Source organism: Lactuca virosa, chromosome 4, assembly GCF_052849685.1.
Source record: "Lactuca virosa cultivar CGN04683 chromosome 4, Lactuca_virosa_CGN04683_v6, whole genome shotgun sequence".
NCBI lineage: Eukaryota > Viridiplantae > Streptophyta > Magnoliopsida > Asterales > Asteraceae > Lactuca > Lactuca virosa.
This window is the reverse complement of record NC_136429.1, coordinates 52280819-52301170: the sequence shown is the minus strand read 5'-3', so window position 1 is coordinate 52301170 and position 20352 is coordinate 52280819. Positions and strand designations below refer to the sequence as shown.

Sequence of the window (20352 nt, the reverse complement as noted above, 5' to 3'; positions counted from 1 at the left end):
TTGGAAGAAAAATGAAGAAAAATCGGTTGTGGGGTTGCTTCCGTGCGTGCGATAGTAAACAAATGGGGAAAAAGACTTGTGGTCAAAGTGTTTATGAACTCGTCCCCCCTGACTTTTAAAGGCCACGTCGTGGAAGGGAATACCACGACGTGGTTTTTGTAAAAAGATAATTTGGTCAGTTCTAAATCAGTCCCCGTATTCCATCTTAAACAACGACGTGGCGCATCAGCCCACGACGTGAATTATGTCTGGACACAGAATATAATTTAGCTAATATTAATATTTGTTTATTTTTATTGTTTAACAAAACACCCCACAGCCAAGTTTTAATAGTTTTTTTTAGATGGTGACTTGATAACTTTCCTAATCAAAAACTCAAAAACTAAAAAGAAAAGAAAAGAAAATGCAAACCAAACTCGGGTTGCCTCCCGAGAAGCGCTTCTTTTTGATGGAGTCGTGAGCCGGACTCCGTGCTTCCTACGTTGAATTTCCAGATGAGTCCATCACCAGCTGGATTTTCTGCTCCTTCCATCGCCTCTTGTATGCTTGGACTTGTCTAATGAACGCCTTCTTCGAGTTTTCCTTTTTAGCTTTCACCTCGCCTATGTCAAGCTTCCTTTTTGTTCCTTTTATTTCCACTTTTTCTTCATTCTTCTTTAGCTCAATAAGGACCTTCTCTTCCTTTATCATTGGAACCGTCTCCTTGGAAGTAGCCTCATCCTTATCACTTGACAACTCATCGTTTTCCTCGCTCAACAAAGATGTCGGTTTTGTGTAGGCAATGACTTCAACGAAAAACGGAACGGATGCTCTTGGTTTAGTGCGTTTGACTTGATTAATTGTCTTGATTTCTTCTTCCATAAGCTTCTCTAATTCTTCAAGTTCATTATCTTCATCAATATTGAACACTTCACCCTTAACATCATATCCTTGAAATCCATCTTGTATTCCAAAATCTTCCTTATCATCACCAACCCTCAATGTAAGCTTAGATTCACGAACATCAACTAAAGCACCAGCGGTATTTAGCAAAGGGCGACCAAGAATGATTGGGATATTTGCATCCTCCTTCATATCCATAACGACAAAGTCAACTGGGAAAACAAATTTCCCAATTTTAACAAGGATGTCTTCAACAATTCCTCTCGGATGCGTCACCGAACGATTGGCCATGTGGATGGTCATTTTTGTTGCCTTCATCTTCTGGATATTTAACTTTTGGTAGAACGAAAAAGGCATCAAATTTATGCTAGCCCCAGAATCGGCTAAAGCATAAGTCTTCAAATTGTTTCCAAACTCACATGGAAGAGTGAGGCGTCCGGGATCTCCCATCTTCTTAGGTAACTCTCCCATTACAGCCCTTGAACTTTGCTCACTTAGAATCACCTTAGAATTCTTCTTTAGTTGCTGACGAGTGTCTATTAAATCTTGTAAAAACTTTGCATATTCGGGAATTTTGGATAATGACTCGACAAAAGGAGTATTAATCGAGATACCCCTCACGTGCTTAATAAACTCCAAATGCTCTCTTTCCAGTGGACTAATACCAGCTCGGGAAGGAAACGATAGAGGCGGACGATATACCGGAACGGAATCTGAATTTTGATGTTCAGGTCGGGGCCATGTCGTGAACAGAGGAGGTTCACGACGTGAATTTGGTAGTTCAGCAACATTCTCATATTCAATTTTCGACTTCTTTGGCTTTGGTCCGGATGGCTTTGGCTCCACTTCAAGGGTTTCTAGGAACTCAGAGATGGCCTCTTCTTCAGTATCAATCATCATTGCATGGGATTGAACGTTCTTTTCGGGAAATTGTGAAGACAATTTGTTGCTCACCAAAGTAGTTAGTTGACCAATTTGGACTTCGAGATTATGGATTGATGCTTGATGATTTCTTAATGAAGCTTGCTGGTCAATCATCATTGTTTGATGTTCTTTCATCATTTTCATGTGTTCCTTTAGCACTGCATCGGTGTCATTATGCCTTTTCTCGAAAGCTTCCATAAATTTGGTCAGAATGTTTTCCAAGTCTACTTTCTTCTCAGCTGGTGGTTGCTCTTTTTGGTAGAAGCATCGGCCTGTCTGCTTAAAATTTTCTTCTTTTTGTCTCTTGTACTCATCATATGGCAGCCACTCTTTCTTTGGTTTCCTCCAGTCTTCATCATACTTGTCCCCACTCGAGTAGCAAACTTGAGCCTTCTTGTTCCCATATTCATCCAAATGGCAATCTTTAGTCAAGTGTGGACCACTGCATCTTTCACAACCAACTCTAATTGCATGAATTGTTTGGTCCATTTGGGTCATCCTTCGGTCCATATTATTTAGCATTGCCATCATAGCAGCCATCTCTTCAGAATGTGCATTCCCAACTCCCTTTACTCCTTCATTCCTTGGATTGTGGTATTCACGAGAATGCTTTGCAAATTCTTCAACTAATTCCTTGACTTCACCCGGATTTTTCTTTGTAAGTGGTCTTTGAGAATCAAGGAGTTGCCTAGTCATTACATTGACCCCGTCATAGAATATAGATACTTCTTGTTGGATGTTAAGGTCATGTTGAGGACAATTCCTTAACAACCCCTTGTAGCGCTCCCAAGCCTCATAAAGTGACTCCCCCGGGTTTTGCTCAAAATTGGCTATTGCCTTCTTGAGTTTAGCTATCTTGGATGGTGGGCAGAACTGATCTAGAAATTGCTCACGCATTTGAGCCCAAGTAGTGATTGTACCCGGTGGTAGTGCTTTTAACCAATCTTTTGCTGCTCCCTTGAAGGTGACTGGTAGCATCCTTAGCAAGACGGTATCTCTATTCACATTCGGGACATTGAAATAATCAGCAATGTCGTTGACTTCATCTAAGTGCATAAACGCATCCTCATGATCTTTTCCATGGAATGGGATATCCTTCAGTGCAGAAAGGATATGTCCTTTCAGCTCGAATGTGGCAGTGGCAGGAATGGCAGTTTGTACTAAACCTGGACCAACATCATCCCTAATTCTCTTTCTGTAAGCTCCCATAGACATTTCTTCAATGTTTGCCATCTCGTTCCTTGGCTCGTTCTCGGGTTCACTTGTATAAAGTCCAAACTCGGCTTCGGATTCGTATTCGGATTCGTTCGGGATAGGTATTTGGTCTAAGTCTTCAACCTTGTTCTTATCCTTTGAAGATGAACTTGATCCTTCCGTCTTCCTTCCCGACTTCTTTGAGAATACTGACTTGAGTTCTTGTAAGGGCGTCTTCTTTGGTGTTTGATCTTCTTTCACGTTCTTATCTTTCTTTTTGTGAAGGGCAGACTCTGGGTCTTCAAGAGGTGGCACCAAAGGTGTGTTAGAACCTCTGGTCATGAACTCCTGAAATAAAACAAAAATAAAAACGTAAAACTGAACTAAAATAGAAAAATAAACTAAAAATCAAAGAAAACTAGAATTCACAGTTTTCACGTCGCGAGCCTATGGGTTCACGTCGTGAATCCTGTAACTAAAAGAAAATAATAATAAAAAAAATAAATTATACTATGCTTGGTAAAATAACTTTTTGCAGGTTTTATCCCACAAAAAGGATCGATTAATCAAAAGCAAATAAATAATTTATAACTAAGCCGTTCCCCGGCAACGGCGCCAAAAACTTGATGTGCACAAAAGTACTCACTAATTTTATAATTTATAACCTAACTAACTTAACTAACTAAAATGCACCTAGGCAGTGTACCTAGTCGAATTATAGAATAGTTGGGTAAGTCGGGTGTCGATCATAGGGAACGGTGTTAACTAATTAATTTATCTACTATTAAATTAACCTAATTTTAGAGCAAAGATGGGGTTTTATCTGATTTTACAAGACCAGATCAACTTAAGTCACAGAATTCAATCAAGTAATTAAAAACACTCTTGTTTAGTTCGAATCCACTTCCTCTTTATGGTTAGCTAGCTATTATGGATTATCAAGTTGGTCACCAATTATTATATTATTAGCAATATAAGTCTAAATTTACTAATCTTTTTACCAATTCATGAACTACCTTGTATGGTCATACATAAGCAAAACACAGAACTAGTTATTAGTTATAGGTATGCTATGTAAGATTTATTATGCAAACACAATTATGGTCATAATTTATGTTCTCTAGCACAACTAAATTTATTTACTCTAATTACCATCTAAGATTTTGGTCGATCCTAGCTCTAGCAAATTAGTGTTCACTAAATCACTAGGTTATCAAGTTTATGCAGTTTAATAATCACTAACTACACATAACATGAATTCAAGCAGCTAAAGAAACAAATATTAACATGCTAGGTAGTAACAAATCGAACACAAGCAATTTACCAACTAACAAATCCAATAATCATTAAGCTAAACCATATGTTAGAAGCTTCATCTAGCTAAACAAGAGTTGCTAGATTTAGCTACTCATAGTAGCAAATAAACAAACACAAATCAAAGTATAGAACATGTTCAAGTATCAAACAAATAAACTAATTATGAACCTTTACTCCTTTTGTAACATCCCAAAATTCAAGGCCAAAAATTTCATTTTTAAATAAGTTATTACATAGACCATTAGTATAAAAACATACATAATAATATCTCGTGTCAAGCCAAAGTGTCAGTAATCAAAACATATTATCATAAAACCATATCAGAGTGTGATCCCAAAGATCTCATGTGCGGAAAACATAGTGTGATGCGCTGCGATCGAGCCGGCTCCTTTCCTTGAAAACAAAGTACCTGAAACCAAAACTGAAAATCGTAAGCACGAAGCTTAGTGAGTTCCCCAGATACCACATACCATACAACCCAGCTGATCCATACATGCCATACGTAACCATGAGCCATACATAACAAACATATTCATAATCAAGTAAAGTGCTATGTGCCAAACATAGTCTTGCTGTATTGCCACGGGCCGCACATGGTCTTTCTTGTCAAGCCTGGGGGCCACTCCCTGGGTCTTACAGACAAGTGCCAAGGGCCACCCTCTGGTCTTCCATGCAATCATCACAAAGACAACTTTACATACTACTCTACTAGGCTACTCAGCATATAGTGTGCCAGGAGCCACCTCCTGGTCTTTCATTCATAATAGTATACAGTGTGCCAGGAGCCACCTCCTGGTCTTTCATACATGTTGCCTAGGGCTAACCCCCGGGTCTTCCTACCATACATAATAACATACTGTGTGCCAAGAGCCTCCTCCTGGTCTTTCATGCATAATGTCTAGGGCTAACCCCCGGGTCTTCCTACCATACATAATAACATACTGTGTGTCAGGAGCCTCCTCCTGGTCTTTCATGCATAATGCCTAGGGCTAACCCCTGGGTCTTCCTACCATACATAAACTAAATGGGTTGGCATTGTGGCCGTAGACCCATACAAACAGTGAGGAGACTCACCTCGCACTGCTGAACTTTGCTGATAACGCTCTGGCTGCTGTCCGACCACTCCCTGAACCGCTGCTCCACTAGCTCCCCGAGCTACTAATATCAATAAAACACTTAGTTCCAAACTGAACTCTAGAAGTCAAACTAAGTCAACTCTGGATAAAGTCAAAGTCCTGGTCAAAGTCAACCTTCCAGTTGACTCGACTCGTCGAGTCAACCCGTAGACTCGCCGAGTCCTTAAACTCAGAAGCTCTCAAAATATGACCCAACTCGCCGAGTCACCCCAGGTTTCGTCGAGTTCAACGATCTCTGAGTCCCATCCTGTCCAACTCACTGAGTCACCACTCAACTCACTTATCTGCGTCTTAACCAGAAGAGGTTGGGGGTTCTGCGACCTGACTCGTCGAGTCCAAGAACAGACTCGCCGAGTCCTAGGCAATCTTCAACAGACTCGCCGAGTTGTTCTTCCAACTCGCCGAGCCCATGCACATATTCATACAACTCGTCGAGTACACCCATGTGACTCGCCGAGTTTCTCCAGTTCTCAATCCATACAGTGGCTTTTCGAGCCATGCAGGGGCTCCAATCCATAGATCCACTCTTCTACAGTCTATCCCCCACGTAAAGTTGCAAACTTTACGTGAAACCAAGGAGCTAAAGGCCCAAAACACTCAAGGGATAGGGTTTAAGACAAAGGGGCTTCACCAACAACTTATTGACATGAACTTTATGACCTTCTGGACCATCACAAGTCTAGATCTGAGGTAGCAACCTCATATCTAGGCCTCTAACTCGACATAGATCTCAATCATGCCCAAAATGCCCCAAATCTCAAACATAAGATAGATCTATTTGCAATAAAGCCAAAGCAACAGCTTATTACCTCCAATATATGCTCCAACTGAAGTAGATCCCGGATCTACACCACTCCTTTGCAGCAAGCCTCTTGATCTTCAAGCCCCTTTCCACCAAAATCACTTATCTAGGCTCTAAATTGCTTCCAAGGGCTCTCACTCACGATTTAGGGTTTCTGGATCTCAAAAGGGGAGTAAAGAGGCTGGGGAAGGGATGTAATGTTCTTTAAATAGGGCACAACCCCCGGGATTAGGGTTTTTCTCGCCCAGACCAGACTCGCCGAGTCCACTAGCCGACTCGCCGAGTCGGTCACTTACTCTATGCCCCGGATCCCGCTCCGACTCGTCGAGTTCCTCCCTGGACTCGACGAGTTGACTCTTGACTTAGAGCCTTTCCTTTCTTTTCTTGGTCTTTCTGATTCTGGGTGTTACACCTTTGGTGTTGAAAACCTTTTTCCAGAGCTTCTCTTCTGCTAAAATTCGTCTTTTGGAACCCTTTCAATCAGCCAAAAAACTTTTCAAATCGTAATGGGCAAGGGAATTTATAGTTTTCTGAAAAGTCGCGATCCACGTCGTGGCAGGAAGCTCCACGTCGTGATCCGAGAATTATCCGTATCGGGCAAGGATTCCTTCTTCACGTATATCTTCTAGAATACTCGTGCCATGTCGTGGTCTTCTCGTCCACGTCGTGACTTCGGTTGAATCTGTGAATTTCTTCATCTTTTGTACTCCAAGTCTCCAATGTTCCAAGTATTGTCAATTTTGGTCCCTTTCTTCGAAAATGCTTCACTTTGGCTGCAAATAACAATTTATCCTTATAAGTACCATAATTCTATGCAAATAACCAAAATGTTAATAAAAATGTAAGTAAATATTGCCTAAAAATATATATAAATATGGCAATATCACATTCCTCACTATCTCCTTTACCGGCTTAAACGATCATTGATTGAACTCCCTAAATCCCATAATGAAGGGGGAAGTCACCTCGCTCAGATGACCACCCACCCTTACTGATGTCGAACCCAAATAGAAGATATCACAAGCCCTAACGAAGAATGAACCTCAACTTTTCCTTAAGCCAACGAGTATCCAATCGATATACCTGAAATTGAAAACCCTGAACAATGTCAGGCTCCGGGACAAACATAACTAATCAAAACTGCTCCCACACAGACTCAACTTCACAACCCAAACCGAACAACCTCTCCGGCCTAGCCATCTCATTCCTTTAAAAATGGGGCAAAACCCAGAAGATTAGGGTTTCATTTCCAGCGACCAACACGTCGTGTTCCAGGAGGCAACACGTCGTGTTGCTCTAAATGAAACTCGCGCCTTTTCTTATCTCGACACGCCATGTTGGTGCCTCCAACACGCCGTGTCCAATCCCCAAAAGGTGATTTATACCAAAGGTTTCTCCTCAAATTTCGGGTGTTACATAGTTATACTCTCTAAAATATTATTTTCATAAAATAATAATTTCCCAATATTATTTTCACAAAATAGTAATTTCTCCAAATTAAAATACAAGAGTTGAGTATATTTATTAATAATCGAATTCTTAATAAATAATCAATAAGTGACAACTTGCTAAAGGTGTGACCCTAGAGGATCATATGTTATTGGCAAACATCATTCTAAAATGATTCTTGAGCATATAGATCCAACAAGTCACCAGCCTTTGTTAACACCATCCACCACCACCTCCACCCTTTGTCATTACCACTGCACATACTTGGAAAATGAAACACACATAGCAAATCTGAAAATCAAAACACACATACACAAATCGAGAAATTGATACACACACACACACCTGAAAAGAGGCAACGATTCATCTGATGGTGGTGGTTTGTCTGACGGAGGTTAGGGTTTAAAAAGAACACAACAGAGGCGACAAACACACATGAAAAGAGATGACGGTTAGGGTTTACAATGAGGTGAAGATTGTGGTTTACAACAGTGGCAGCGCATCTAAATTTGGAGGGGATGGTGGTGAAGGTGGCGAGCGACGGGGGGTGTTGATGATGGTGTCGAAGATGAGAGGGGATAACAGTGGCATGAGGGTGTTGAAGATGGTGTTGGAGATGGGATGGACGGTGGTGAATTCGGAGAGCGTCGAAGATGGTGTCTAAGGTGGCGGCTGACAGTTGCACGAGGTTGGAGCTGAATGTTGTGGTGGTGACTGCTCTTTAAGAGGGATGTGGTCAAGAATGTAAATTGTAATTGGTTTTAGCATAGGGTTTTGATTACTGTATAATAAAGAAGGAATGTGGTTAAAATGGTAATGGGGAATGAGTTATTTAAAAAAGTTCAAAATGGTATTCACCAAAATCGTTTTAGCTTGGCGAGAAGATGCTTGGTTGTTGTGTGGGAGGTCACGGGTTCGAAACCCGATCACCTCCTTTTCTTCCTTTTAAAGCCTTTAATTTTTAATGAAAGGAAAACACACTGACATGGATTGCAGGGGCGGACATAAGGGGTTCCCGAGGTGGCCGGTGCAACCCTAATTTTCTGACGTAATGTAAATTTTCCGGCGTGTCATCCCTAAAATCATATGTGTTATCACTGAGATTTTGTCAGGTGTCCGCCATCCGCCACTGGTGGAATGTCACGTCAATCTTATGCTAGATCAACACAAACATGGCGTGTCATGTGGCAAGTGTTATTGGCTTAACTTACTAAAAGCTATTACGACAATATTTTGGCAAAATTGATAATTTCGTATAAATTTAAAGATTTTTATTACAATATTTTTATCTGTTAATTTCATAAACTTGGTTGTATAATAACATTCGGTTGTTTTGGTGAATATCCAATTTATAAACACGACATGATTGTCTTTTCAAAATTTGGTAGTTTTCATACATGATTAATCATAAAGATAATAAACTATTATTTTGAAAATTTTGAATGATATGATTTTAATACCATCTAATTTTTGTTATTTGTTATAATAATTTATTTAAATAAACTTAATATTATTTAGTTTGACATTCTAAATTAAATTTTCAAAAGTTTTAAAACGTTTCTCAAAATTTAGATACATAATTTATTAAATGGCATACCAAAAAACATATTAACATTTGTTTTTATATTGAAATTTATGAAAATATAGTAGGGATGAGCATCGGAACCGAGTACCCGCTTTTGGAACCGGAACCGCCTCGGAACTGTCGGTTTTGGAACTTTAAGCGGTTCCGGTTCCGGTTCCTAAAATTATGGAACCGCCTTAAGCGGTTCCGGTTCCGGTTCTTGTTTTTTCGGAACCGCTACCTGCTGGGTACCCGCCGGAACCGGTTTATATATATATATATATATATATATATATATATATATATATATATATATATATATATATATACACACATTATTGCATATAAATATGTGTGTTACTTAGACCGGTTTAGAATATATTGGTCCGATTTTGTCCGTTTTTGGTCCGAATTGATTTGATTTGGATCAAACTAAATTGTGGTTTTATCGACAAAAGTTAACAAAATTAAGGTAACTGAGTTACCCGCTCCCGGAACCGGAACCGCCGGTTCCGGGACTGGTTCCAAACATTTGAGAACTGCCTAGAGCGGTTCCGGTTCCGGTTCTAACTTTCTAGGAACCGCCGGTTCCGGTTCCGGTTCTCGCCAAATGAGGCGGGTACCCGCCTATGCTCATCCCTAAAATATAGTATATAAATATAATCAAATAAAATAAAATAAAGAGATATTTTGTGTTGGGGAAGACATTCTCCCAATCTCCCTCCTTCCATTTTGACTTAGAACATGGCAGATGGCACCATCACCGGAGATTCCTCCATTTCCTCTCTCCTCATTCCAAAACCTAGGCAGAAAGAGAAGACGACGATTCAGAAGCTTGGTCCAAGAACACAATTCGTCTGTCCTACTCTTTCTTCATTGTTTCATCGTACGTCTATCTCTCTCTACACTTTTTCCTTGTTACGTTTTGTTCTTCTCTCCAGGAAGCATCTCGGACTGTTTACTTTATTTACCATTACCCTTTTCTGAGTTTGGAAACGATCAGATGATTATATAGAATCACAATTTCCTTACCAATGTAAAAGAAGTGCTTTCCACCATTGTATCCTTTTGCTCTCTCGTCATAGATCTTCTCTGATCCTTCTTTTGCATTCGCAGGTTTTTGGAATGCTGCTTTTGTCAGGTAACCATTTTGTCTAATCGTTGACGAAATATTTTTGTTGCACTCGATTTCTTTCTCCTTCGTTTCTTCCGTTGAGGTTAATTATAGATTTTGCATGTTTGTATTTTGATTTTCTCTGGGTTAATCCTTAGATCTTGGCATTCGATTGTATTTTTGTACAGTATGATGATCTCATGTTGGTCATGCTGACCTTTTGTTGAATTTGATTGAAGATCGAGCTTAGTGAATTTGATCCTCGTTCCCGGATATCGATTTATACACTGCTTTTGCTATGTATTTCAAATTCTTAAGCTCGAGTAATATTTTTTCAGTTGAATTGAACTCTTACTGATGATAAAATCATTACCAAGGCTCTTGTTTCTGTTTCCTTGTTCTGTCTCTTACTTCCATGAAACTTTAACAATATAATTCTACTACTGATCAAAGCAAGGTGTGTCTTACAGTTTAATCAACAATAGTTAATTTCACAGAGGGATTCTTCTTCTACAAATGCTAAACTTTAACAAGCCAAGAACTCAGCCAAGGCCTAACAGGTCTTATGCTTTAGGAGGTAATCTCGCAACTTGATGGTTGATAAAACTTTTACATGAAAGTTTACAGAATTTGAAGTTGTTTTCGGTTTCTGTGGTTGCAGGTATGGATCATACAGAGCCAAACAAGAAGAAAGGATTTGTAAGAAAGATTATTTTTGCTTCTTTCCTTATAGCATTGTGCATCTTCATGCTCAAACAATCCCCATCTTTCAGGAGCCCTAGCCCAGTAAGTAAACAGACCCTTTTCATTCATTTGTTTATTTATTTATTTTTTGTCCATTTCTGCTTATTTTTCATTTTGTTTTGAAGTTCTCTAGGCATGAAACAGGAATTACTCATGTCTTAGTAACTGGAGGTGCTGGCTATATTGGCTCCCATGCTACATTACGCCTGCTAAAAGACTCTTATCGTGTAACCATAGTGGTATATGTTATAATTATCTCTTCTTTATATATATATATATATATATATATATATATATATATATATATATATATATATATATATATTAAATTTAGAACATATAATCCAACTGTAAGTAATGTAAATCTGTGATAGGACAATCTCTCTCGTGGAAACATAGGAGCTGTGAAAGTTCTTCAAGACCTGTTCCCACAACCTGGGAGACTCCAATTCATTTATGCTGATTTGGGAGATGCAAAAGCTGTAAACAAAATCTTTTCTGAAAATGCTTTTGATGCAGTAATACATTTTGCAGCAGTTGCATATGTGGGTGAGAGTACCCTTGATCCATTAAAGTAGGTATTATCAATTATATCTGCTCTTTTCTTCACTTCAATTATCTTGAAAATGTTGTTGTTTTTTTTTTTGTAATGATGCAGGTATTATCACAACATTACATCAAATACCCTTGTGGTATTGGAGGCTATGTCAATACATAATGTTAACACTCTTATATATTCTAGCACATGTGCTACATATGGGGAACCTGAAAAGATGCCAATTACAGAAGAAACCCCGCAAAATCCTATTAATCCATATGGGAAAGCCAAAAAGATGTCTGAAGATATCATTCAAGATTTTCATCAAAACTCAGACATGGCAGTTATGATTTTAAGGTTGATTAACACTGTTTGATTTGACACATAGTTTAGTAAAAATATTTCTGACAATTTATTGAATTCCAGATACTTCAATGTGATTGGGTCAGATCCAGAAGGAAGATTAGGAGAAGCACCAAGACCAGAGTTACGTGAACATGGAAGAATATCGGGTGCATGTTTTGATGCAGCTCGTGGTATTACCAATGGGCTCAAGGTAATCTTTCATTCCATTCCATTCCCACATCTGATTCCATTCCCATCCAACCAAACAGATTAAGTTTGTAGATGAATGTGATTCAGGTGCGAGGAACAGACTATAAAACCCCAGATGGAACCTGCATACGTGACTACATTGATGTTACTGATTTAGTTGATGCTCATGTAAAAGCACTTGAGAATGCAAAACCTGGCCATCTTGGGATTTACAATGTTGGCACAGGAAAAGGTGCAATCTTTTTTTATAATATAACATAATTAATAGGTACAATCTTTTTTTTTTTTTTTCTTTTCAAATTACAATGTTGTTTTGTTAATGTGATGACAGGTAGATCAGTTAAGGAGTTTGTGGAAGCATGTAAGAAGGCAACAGGGGCATCAATTAAAGTTGACTACCTGCCACGTAGGCCTGGTGACTATGCTGAGGTGTACAGTGACCCATCAAAGATACTTCGGGAACTCAACTGGTCAGCTCGGCACACTGATTTAGAAAAAAGTTTGGAGGTTGCATGGAAATGGCAGAAGTCACATCATAATGGATATGGGTCCATAAAGACTATATTTTAATATGTGGTTAAAGATTTGAAGATTTTGACCTGGTTTCATGATTAGGTTTATTATGAAAATTTGGGGTTGAGGTTTAGGGTAATTTATATATAATTTTTTCCACACATTTGAATATCATCATATCATTATTTCTTACATTGGGACTGGTTACTGATGAGATCTTAGAAATAATGTGCCTTTATCAGGTTTAGCTTAAACTCATGTTATATGTAACGTAACCCGATCATATGAGAAATGCAAAAATTGTAGGAAATGAAAGAAATGATATGTAATACCCGTTCTTTTTTTAGTCGTCATATGTGAATTAAAATGTCAAAATGGTATTTTTGTGGTTTTTTGGGTATAACCAATGTAATGTAATAAAATGTGTGAAAATTTGAGGTTTAAAACCCTAAAATAATGAGGTTTTATTTATAAAGGGAATGTAAATGTAAAGGCTAAGTAGGAGGACCAAAGGGGTAATTTATGCGATTTGGATTAGTGAGTTTTGTGGCAAGAACCATTGTTGATAATCGTTGAATTACCTTGAAAGAATATGTGATTTATACATGTTTATGTTGATTGAATCGTTATTGTTGATTGTGGTTGATATTATAGGTATATGGTTATTACTTATTAGAGTACTCACTAAGCTTGCATACCTTAATCGTTACTTCTTGTGCCTTTAAGTTCCAAGTGAAACCGATAAAGGTAAGGAGATAGCCGAGAGATAGAAGAATTGTTAGATAAATGGTAACACCTGACTCGAATCTTTGTATAATTTTGTGGCATACGATCCTTTTTTATAAGTACTTGTATACTAGCATGTTAATATGAATGTACACCATGTAGTTTGTGATTTAAAAAGAAATGAGTGTATTTTGTATTATTTTGCCGGATGTTACAAGTTAGTATCAGAGTTATGTTTTAAGTGAACTAGATGTCTTATAGTAGATTCATATATTTATATTTAAACCGGTGGGAAGGGAAGAGAAATATAAGTTGATTAGATCTTGTGGACATAGGTTAGCCAACTATCAGACATATTTAGGAAATATTAGGGTGCGTATACTCTAGTTACCTATAAACTGTGTTATAGAGAGGAAATTTTTGATTGTGTGGGCTAGACTGATGAGAGTAGTACTCGTACTGAGTAATCCTATTAAGTTATTTAAACATGAATTCAATTGATTAATACTAAAATTAGATGCATTTAGTCCCGGCTAGGGATGTATTCATATTTGATACTATGGGGATATCCTTTAATTGTCCGCCTTTGAGATCGCTACTATTTGTTCCTTATGGGGATGGTGCAATATGTGGTTTATGATAGAGGAAGAGAAATTTTGGTATGTCTAAATCGGAACTACATAATTACAATGGAGTCGGGACAATATTTATATATATTGTGACGTGTCCAAGTCGGGAGATACCCACAAAGTAGTTAAAATAGTTAGACGACGATATCTACTGTTTTCTAATAGAGTTTATTTAACCATTCAAGTTTCTCCAAAGATATCAACTCATTTTCAGATTTTTTTTATTATTATTAATTATTAATTGAATAGCTGTTATGTTGTTTCTATACTGGTTGTAGCATAGTGAATCATTTTTTTCAACTGAATCATCATATATGTAACTAAGTGTTCTTTTGATGAAATGAATCATTATAGTAAAAGTTGATTACAAACAGTATATATAATCACTAAATGAATCATGAATCATCATATTGCAATGGATGTATAGAAGTTGTCATGAATCATTTTTCTTACTTCTATAATATGATTCTATAACTTTATTTTAATTATATATAGACTTAAATTATTCATTTACTTGAACTTTGTTGAATTATAACCTCTGCTTTGCAAAAAGAGACCAAGATCATCCAAAACAACAAACTCGTACCAAAGATTGCATATCTTGAAAACTCTCTGAGACATTTTGTTCATTGTTTACAACACAAACACCCAAAACAGATAACTTCACAAAAACCAAAACCAAACCTGTCCTTCATCTTTTCCGTTTGGGAGCAGCACCACCCCCTCTTCCCCTGCCTCCTCCTCCTCCTGCAGCAGGGGCCTTCTTTGAGCCTGAAGCCTTTTTTGCATCCACTTGTACTTGAATTCCTACATACATACATACAAACAAAATAATCCAACTCAATAAAAGATTTATCTGCTTCTAGAAATTGTAAGGAGGAGAATCTTACCTTTTGAAGAGAGGCTTGCAATGTCCACTTTAGGTTTTTCCTCCTCAGCATCACCTTCTGATTTTTTTTATAAATCACACAAAAATCATACTCGTGAATGAAAACCATTTTATAAGATGATAAACAAAAACAATGTGAAGAAGAAGAATACCCAAATCCTCAACATCATCCGAGTTGTTTTCCTCATTCTCCACTGTTGTATCACCAACATCTACTGGCTCTAGCATTGCTTGAACCCGTTTCTTTGGAGCTTTTTTGATGCCTGGAAGTGTGATCAAATCTGCTGTACGTATCACTCGTGTCTTGCTTCCTTTATTGTACGCCTTCGTCAGTGCAGCTTTCACAGCAGGTTGCACACCCTCAAGTAAATTCGGCCTCCCCTACACATATATAATAATAATAATTATTATAAATTTATAATCCAAGTGAATAAAAAAACCACAACTTGTTATTTACCTGAAACTTGGACATGAGCATCAGTGACTCAAAATCCTCCTGACTAATAGAGTATGCATCCATAAACTCCACAACCGTTTCAACACCTTCATCCTGCCATTTATCCAAAACAACATTCAGTTAAAAGAAATCATAACACTTTTTTTTTTAAAAAGAAATCACTTGTACCTTTGGCAGTGTCTTTAATGGATCAGTCATGTGCTTAAGTAGAAGAGACAGATAATCGAGACATAGGGTTGACCTACACCAGTTGACCAACATTATCAAACTCTTACACTTAAAGAAAAAACTAAAAAAAACTCAATAACTTATACATTACCTGCCCAAATTGAATTGTAGGGAAGCTAGAAGATGAACATGAGCATCTTCAAGAAGCCTATAATTCTTTCCCATGGTAGAGTTCTTTCCAAGCCACCCCCCAAATCTGTTAAAGTTTCGTTCACCCTATATACATAAAAAAAAAAAATAAAAAAAAAATAAGACATACATAGATTTATTTATACCCAATTAAAGAACTTTTACCTGTTCAAGTGTTTCCCTTTGTCCACGTAGCAAAGCAGCCCTTTTTCAAAAAAAAGAAAAAAAAAATTATCATCATCTACAATTATCCACATAATTAAAAAAATAAATTAAAACTAACTTACGGGATTATAGCTGACACAAGCGAGCCACTTTGAGAGAGTTGCCACTTTTGGTATCTTCTTATTTGTACATTGATTATATCTCCACTTGCAATAGAATCAGCAGCACGTGCGATCAAGTTCAACCTCTTGAGACCATTCTCATCTTTGCCAGCTGTACTTGGCCTGTAGTTTATATAGTTTTCCTGAATCAAAAGAGGTACTAAATCCATATCACTCATGCTCAGATCAAACCGTTCATCCATCCGTAGCTTTCCACCATTGTAACCAAACAACCTTCAACAAGAAAAAAGCAAATAATTAGCCATGGATTGTTTTTTATAAATATAACAAAAATGTAGACTTGTTATTGCTTCATACTTATCAACTGCTGTAAATGGAGAAATGTCTTCATCTTTAGAGCTAGTAAGAAGGCGTTGTCTCACATCATCAAACTTAATGACAGACATTGAGAGACTCATGTATTGTAATTGATTCAGAGCCATACGCATATCTCCATTAACTCTTTCAGCAAGTTCTTCAAGTGCCACCTCATTTACTTGAATCTTTTCTGCATTTGCAACCTGTAACAATCTTTTCGCCATTTGTTGTTTTGTTGGTTTCCGGAAGGAAAGAAGTAAGCAGTAGTTGACCAAGCTTTTTAGTTTTTGACTGTATCGATCGTTGCATATACAAATTATAGGGATTTTAGATATTTTAATGCTGGCAATAAGATCAGCCACACCACCTCTATCTCCAGCAGACATACCATCAACCTCATCCATAATCAACACTGCCTTTGGATGCTTTGACCGGTCAAAGTCAACACTTAAAGATTGATTACTCACAAGCTCTTTAACAGAATTAGCAGTGCTACTACCAATTCCCTTTTCAATTTTGGCATCAGCTTTTCCACGACTATCACTGGCATTAACCTCAATTGTCTGGAACCCAAGCATCTGACTAACCAACTTTGCTGATGTGGTCTTCCCTATGCCAGGTGTACCACTTAACAATATTGCTTTCTTTGCCCCTGAGTCGCTCTGTTTCTTTCCCTTCGCCTTGCTGGCACCATTTAGGAAATTATCATTCCAATGTATCAACCAATCATGAAGCTGCTTTACTAGAGACTGATTCCCTATGATGTCATTTGGAACCTTTGGTTTGTACTTTTCTGTCCATGGTAGTGAAGACTGCCCCACTGTTGGTTTTTTCCGCATGGAAGAAGCAACACCTGGACTAGCATGCGTGGTAGCTTTACCCTTTTGTGGAGATTCACCAACTTCTTCCTCTAAAATGTTGCAAATAAAATGGTTAACACATAAAGATAGATGGTTATTGTTAAAGTTTTATATAAAGTTTCATACTTTTATTTCCTCCTTTAATAGGGCTTGCTTTTGAAGGTGTAGCTATTTTGTCCACTTGTTTCTTGGGATCTTCTTTTTTGGTGGATTTTGAACGATTTGATGCACGAATCATGTCAAACAATCCATCCTCAGTGAGAAAACCAGTACTTCATAAAGATTTTGAAAGAAAAGTCACAAAATTAGATTGAAAAATAAATCAAGGGAAAGTGGATATCAATCAATGCAAGAATCGAGATAACAAACCCTAGCTCTTTTGCTTTTGCTGATTTCCTTCCACCAATATCTTCATCGCATAAAAGATAATTCTTTCATAAAGAAACAAAAAAAGAAAAGAAAAAATGTCAAAATCACACATAGTCAAAATCAAAATCGCAAGAAAGCATCAAGAAGTCAACCGTTTTCTTGCTGACAGATCCAGTAACACGACCACCATATCGTTTAATCAAATCTTCAGCTTCTTCTCTTTCCAAACTGTCGAGTGTTCCACTGATGACAAATGTCAAACCAGATAAACACTCAGGAGAACCTTCCGGAACTTCCTGTCACCAAAATAATATGTAAGCATTTGGATTTGGCAATTAGAAATTCAACTAATGATCCACAAACCTTTTCTCCTTTGTGGGGAGGATCTTTTCTTTCACCATAAGCCATGAATCCACCACGTCCACCACCTCTTCCGCCACCTGCCGCCGCTGAACCACCCCTTCCACCACGACCACGGCCAACAGACTTAACCTCTTTAGCATCCTCATCATCATCAGCATTGCCCTCATCACTTTCCAACTTTGTCCCCCTTCCGCCAGCTGTCCTACCCCTACCACGACCTCTTCCAGCAGATTTAGGACTTATCACAACATCCTCTTCTTTCACACTTGCATTGGGAATCCCCTTGCCTGAACCACTCTTAAGTTTCTTACTAGGAGTTGTTTCAACTGAGATTTTTTCAGTTTTGGGCATTACAAAGTCGTCATCATCATCATCATCATCCACTTTCCGTGACTTCTTTACAGGTGAAGGTTTCACATCATCACTCTTTGCCTTTCTTTTTGCTGTGACTTCAGATACTTCTGTAGGATCTTCTTTGTTTTGTTTGTCACTGGCAAAGTATTTACTGGTTTTCCGCCTCCCGGAACTTTCTTGACCACCTTGTACCTACAAGTCACAAACATCAAACTCATCATTTTATAAATTTTCAAAACCCTTGTGATGCTATAACTATAATCAACTTTTTTTATACTTACTGATGTCACGGGTGATGAAGGTGAGGCATCTTTAGCAGTTGACACCTTCCCAGGTATCGCAAGTGTGGGTTTTGCAGGTTTTGGTGCTTTGCCATTATCGTCTGCTTTGTCATGTTGCTTCATGAACCATTTTCTAATATCTGGCTGCTGTAGGAACACAAAGTTCAAGCCAGAAAAGAGTTATATTCTCCAAATAATGACCAGACAAAAGAGAAGAAGACACACCGAAATTGAAAAATAAGTACATTATGATATACAGTAGAACACCAACTAACCATAACTCATAACTTACCATTTTTCAGGTTTCTTTCTCGCTCTGCCTACTACCTCCAGAATAGGATCTTCTCAATAACCGGTGAAACTGGAAGCAAAAAAATATATTCAGTACCTTTGGGTCAGTTTGCATGGGCGCAATAAATCAGTTAGTGTAGACAATATCTAAGAAGCCATAGCCTCAAAACAATGGAGGATAATGCACTAGAAATGGTTAAAGTATTTTCTCAGCGACGTCGACCAGAAAATGGTTGACAAAATGTGAAAGAAGTGACGTCGGAAATCGATAGGAGATCAAGATTAAACGCAGTACCAAATTGATTAATCAGTAGGAAAAGAAGAATGCACCGTTGTTAGACGCACTCAACTCTCACCGGTTCCGCGTATGTAGATATGGCACGTACTAGCACCCTTCTAAAACCCTAAATTACAAACATAGAACTGTGAGGAGCACTCGACGAACAAACCCTAGATTTATTACAAAACCTTACGTAAAAACGCACAAATAACTAAAATCGAACATTAAATGACTGGGTTACCTGAAGCGGAATTCGTCTTTTTCTTGGCAGGAAGCCATTATACTATAAGCCAAAGCTGAATATGAAATGAGAATAAAACAATGGAATGATGGCGATGTACTCTGGAAGGAGATCGTCTTCCTTTGTTCGTGTCTCCTTGAAAGTTCGTCTTCCTTTGTTCGCGTCTCCTTGAAAGTTCAGCAAAGAGAGTGGATTTTCCGATTAGGGTTGAAGCTTCGGTATCAGAGGTCTTTTTTTCCTTTCAAAAAAGTAGGGTCTCTGGGTATCTGTTTCTGGGAATTTACATATTTGGGTAACAAAATTATGTAATACGTGTTTAAAATAATATTTTGAAAATAATTTTTTATTATTTAAAAAAAATATAGTTTTAAAAAAAAAACATGGTCTTATTTTTAAAATTAATTTACTATTTTTCCATATAAAATAACTTTTTTTTGAACAGTTGTTTAGTAGGAAAGTTAAATTCACCAAGTTAGTTAATTCATTTATGTATGAACCGGAAACCTTCAATTTAAGAGGCTTATTTCTACAAAGTGGGTTAGTCTCTCATTGGCTATATAAACTAATCTAGACATTCTTTTAGAAAAAAAAAAATTGTCATCATATAATTTAATAAGCACTATGTGTGAAACTCATGTATTACACGAGTTTATTAAAACTAAAAATTTAATATCAATATATAAACATTAAATATTTTAGAAATTAATAGTTTTACATAACAAAATATAATCTTTTGAGACATTTATAAAAAAATCAAATCGTTTGAAGCATTTATGAAAATTTATTATCAAATTAATATATAAAATAACTCTTTCCCGTTAGAATTTTATAAAATTTTATTTTAAGAAAAATAGAAATCCTAAAAAAATGACAAGTGGA

At 37.4% G+C, this 20352-nt stretch overlaps 3 protein-coding genes and 1 non-coding gene across 7 annotated transcripts; 2 read left to right on the top strand and 2 right to left on the bottom strand.

The window, feature by feature from the left end:
- Positions 1-477: 477 nt before the first annotated feature.
- LOC145104449 (uncharacterized) lies at positions 478-3039 on the bottom strand. Its single transcript, XM_079041695.1, has 3 exons — positions 2191-3039; positions 1585-2082; positions 478-1203 (listed from the first exon to the last, which is right to left on the bottom strand). The coding sequence occupies exons 1-3, from the start codon at positions 3037-3039 to the stop codon at positions 478-480; spliced, it is 2073 nt and encodes a 690-aa protein (XP_078897821.1).
- On the top strand, positions 2549-2655 carry LOC145110130 (small nucleolar RNA R71). The gene has a single exon (XR_013709510.1). It is a non-coding gene; the product is annotated as a small nucleolar RNA R71 (small nucleolar RNA).
- A 6929-nt stretch (positions 3040-9968) lies between the features above and the next one.
- LOC145104131 (putative UDP-arabinose 4-epimerase 3) lies at positions 9969-13135 on the top strand. 2 transcript variants are annotated; one of them, XM_079041414.1, is made up of 10 exons: positions 9969-10154; positions 10385-10409; positions 10880-10959; positions 11044-11168; positions 11252-11365; positions 11501-11700; positions 11785-12021; positions 12091-12220; positions 12307-12451; positions 12551-13135. In XM_079041414.1, exons 1-10 carry the CDS (start codon positions 10013-10015, stop codon positions 12787-12789), a joined length of 1437 nt encoding a protein of 478 aa, XP_078897540.1. In that variant the 5' UTR covers positions 9969-10012; the 3' UTR covers positions 12790-13135. The 2 variants fall into 2 exon arrangements, with proteins under 2 accessions (XP_078897540.1, XP_078897541.1); XM_079041415.1 differs by having other exon boundaries at positions 10042-10154; positions 10853-10959.
- Positions 13136-14649: 1514 nt separating this feature from the next.
- RFC1 (replication factor C1) lies at positions 14650-19743 on the bottom strand. Of its 3 annotated transcripts, none has more exons than XM_079041412.1 (17): positions 19474-19743; positions 19248-19356; positions 18954-19022; positions 18662-18808; positions 18027-18572; positions 17816-17959; positions 17664-17725; positions 17421-17566; positions 16435-17344; positions 16078-16350; positions 15956-15995; positions 15753-15877; positions 15602-15674; positions 15434-15526; positions 15129-15357; positions 14978-15034; positions 14650-14894 (listed from the first exon to the last, which is right to left on the bottom strand). In XM_079041412.1, exons 3-17 carry the CDS (start codon positions 18954-18956, stop codon positions 14779-14781), a joined length of 2964 nt encoding a protein of 987 aa, XP_078897538.1. In that variant the 5' UTR covers positions 18957-19022; positions 19248-19356; positions 19474-19743; the 3' UTR covers positions 14650-14778. The 3 variants fall into 3 exon arrangements, with proteins under 3 accessions (XP_078897538.1, XP_078897537.1, XP_078897539.1); XM_079041411.1 differs by having other exon boundaries at positions 19283-19356; XM_079041413.1 differs by having other exon boundaries at positions 19309-19356.
- Between the last annotated feature and the right edge of the window lie 609 nt (positions 19744-20352).

Coding starts and splice junctions, on each gene's coding strand:
- LOC145104449 (XM_079041695.1), bottom strand. CDS start 3,039: ATGGCAAACATTGAAGAAATGTCTATGGGAGCTTACAGAAAGAGAATT. Junction 2,083..2,190: donor ATGGGAACAAGAAGGCTCAA/GTTTGCTACTCG, acceptor AATTTTAAGCAG/ACAGGCCGATGCTTCTACCA. Junction 1,204..1,584: donor AAAATTCAGATTCCGTTCCG/GTATATCGTCCG, acceptor TTAAATATCCAG/AAGATGAAGGCAACAAAAAT.
- RFC1 (XM_079041412.1), bottom strand. Junction 17,567..17,663: donor GCAAAAGCAAAAGAGCTAGG/GTTTGTTATCTC, acceptor ATCTTTATGAAG/TACTGGTTTTCTCACTGAGG. Junction 15,035..15,128: donor GGATGATGTTGAGGATTTGG/GTATTCTTCTTC, acceptor AAAAAAAATCAG/AAGGTGATGCTGAGGAGGAA.
- LOC145104131 (XM_079041414.1), top strand. CDS start 10,013: ATGGCAGATGGCACCATCACCGGAGATTCCTCCATTTCCTCTCTCCTC. Junction 11,169..11,251: donor CTTTCAGGAGCCCTAGCCCA/GTAAGTAAACAG, acceptor TTTGTTTTGAAG/TTCTCTAGGCATGAAACAGG. Junction 11,701..11,784: donor AGTACCCTTGATCCATTAAA/GTAGGTATTATC, acceptor GTAATGATGCAG/GTATTATCACAACATTACAT.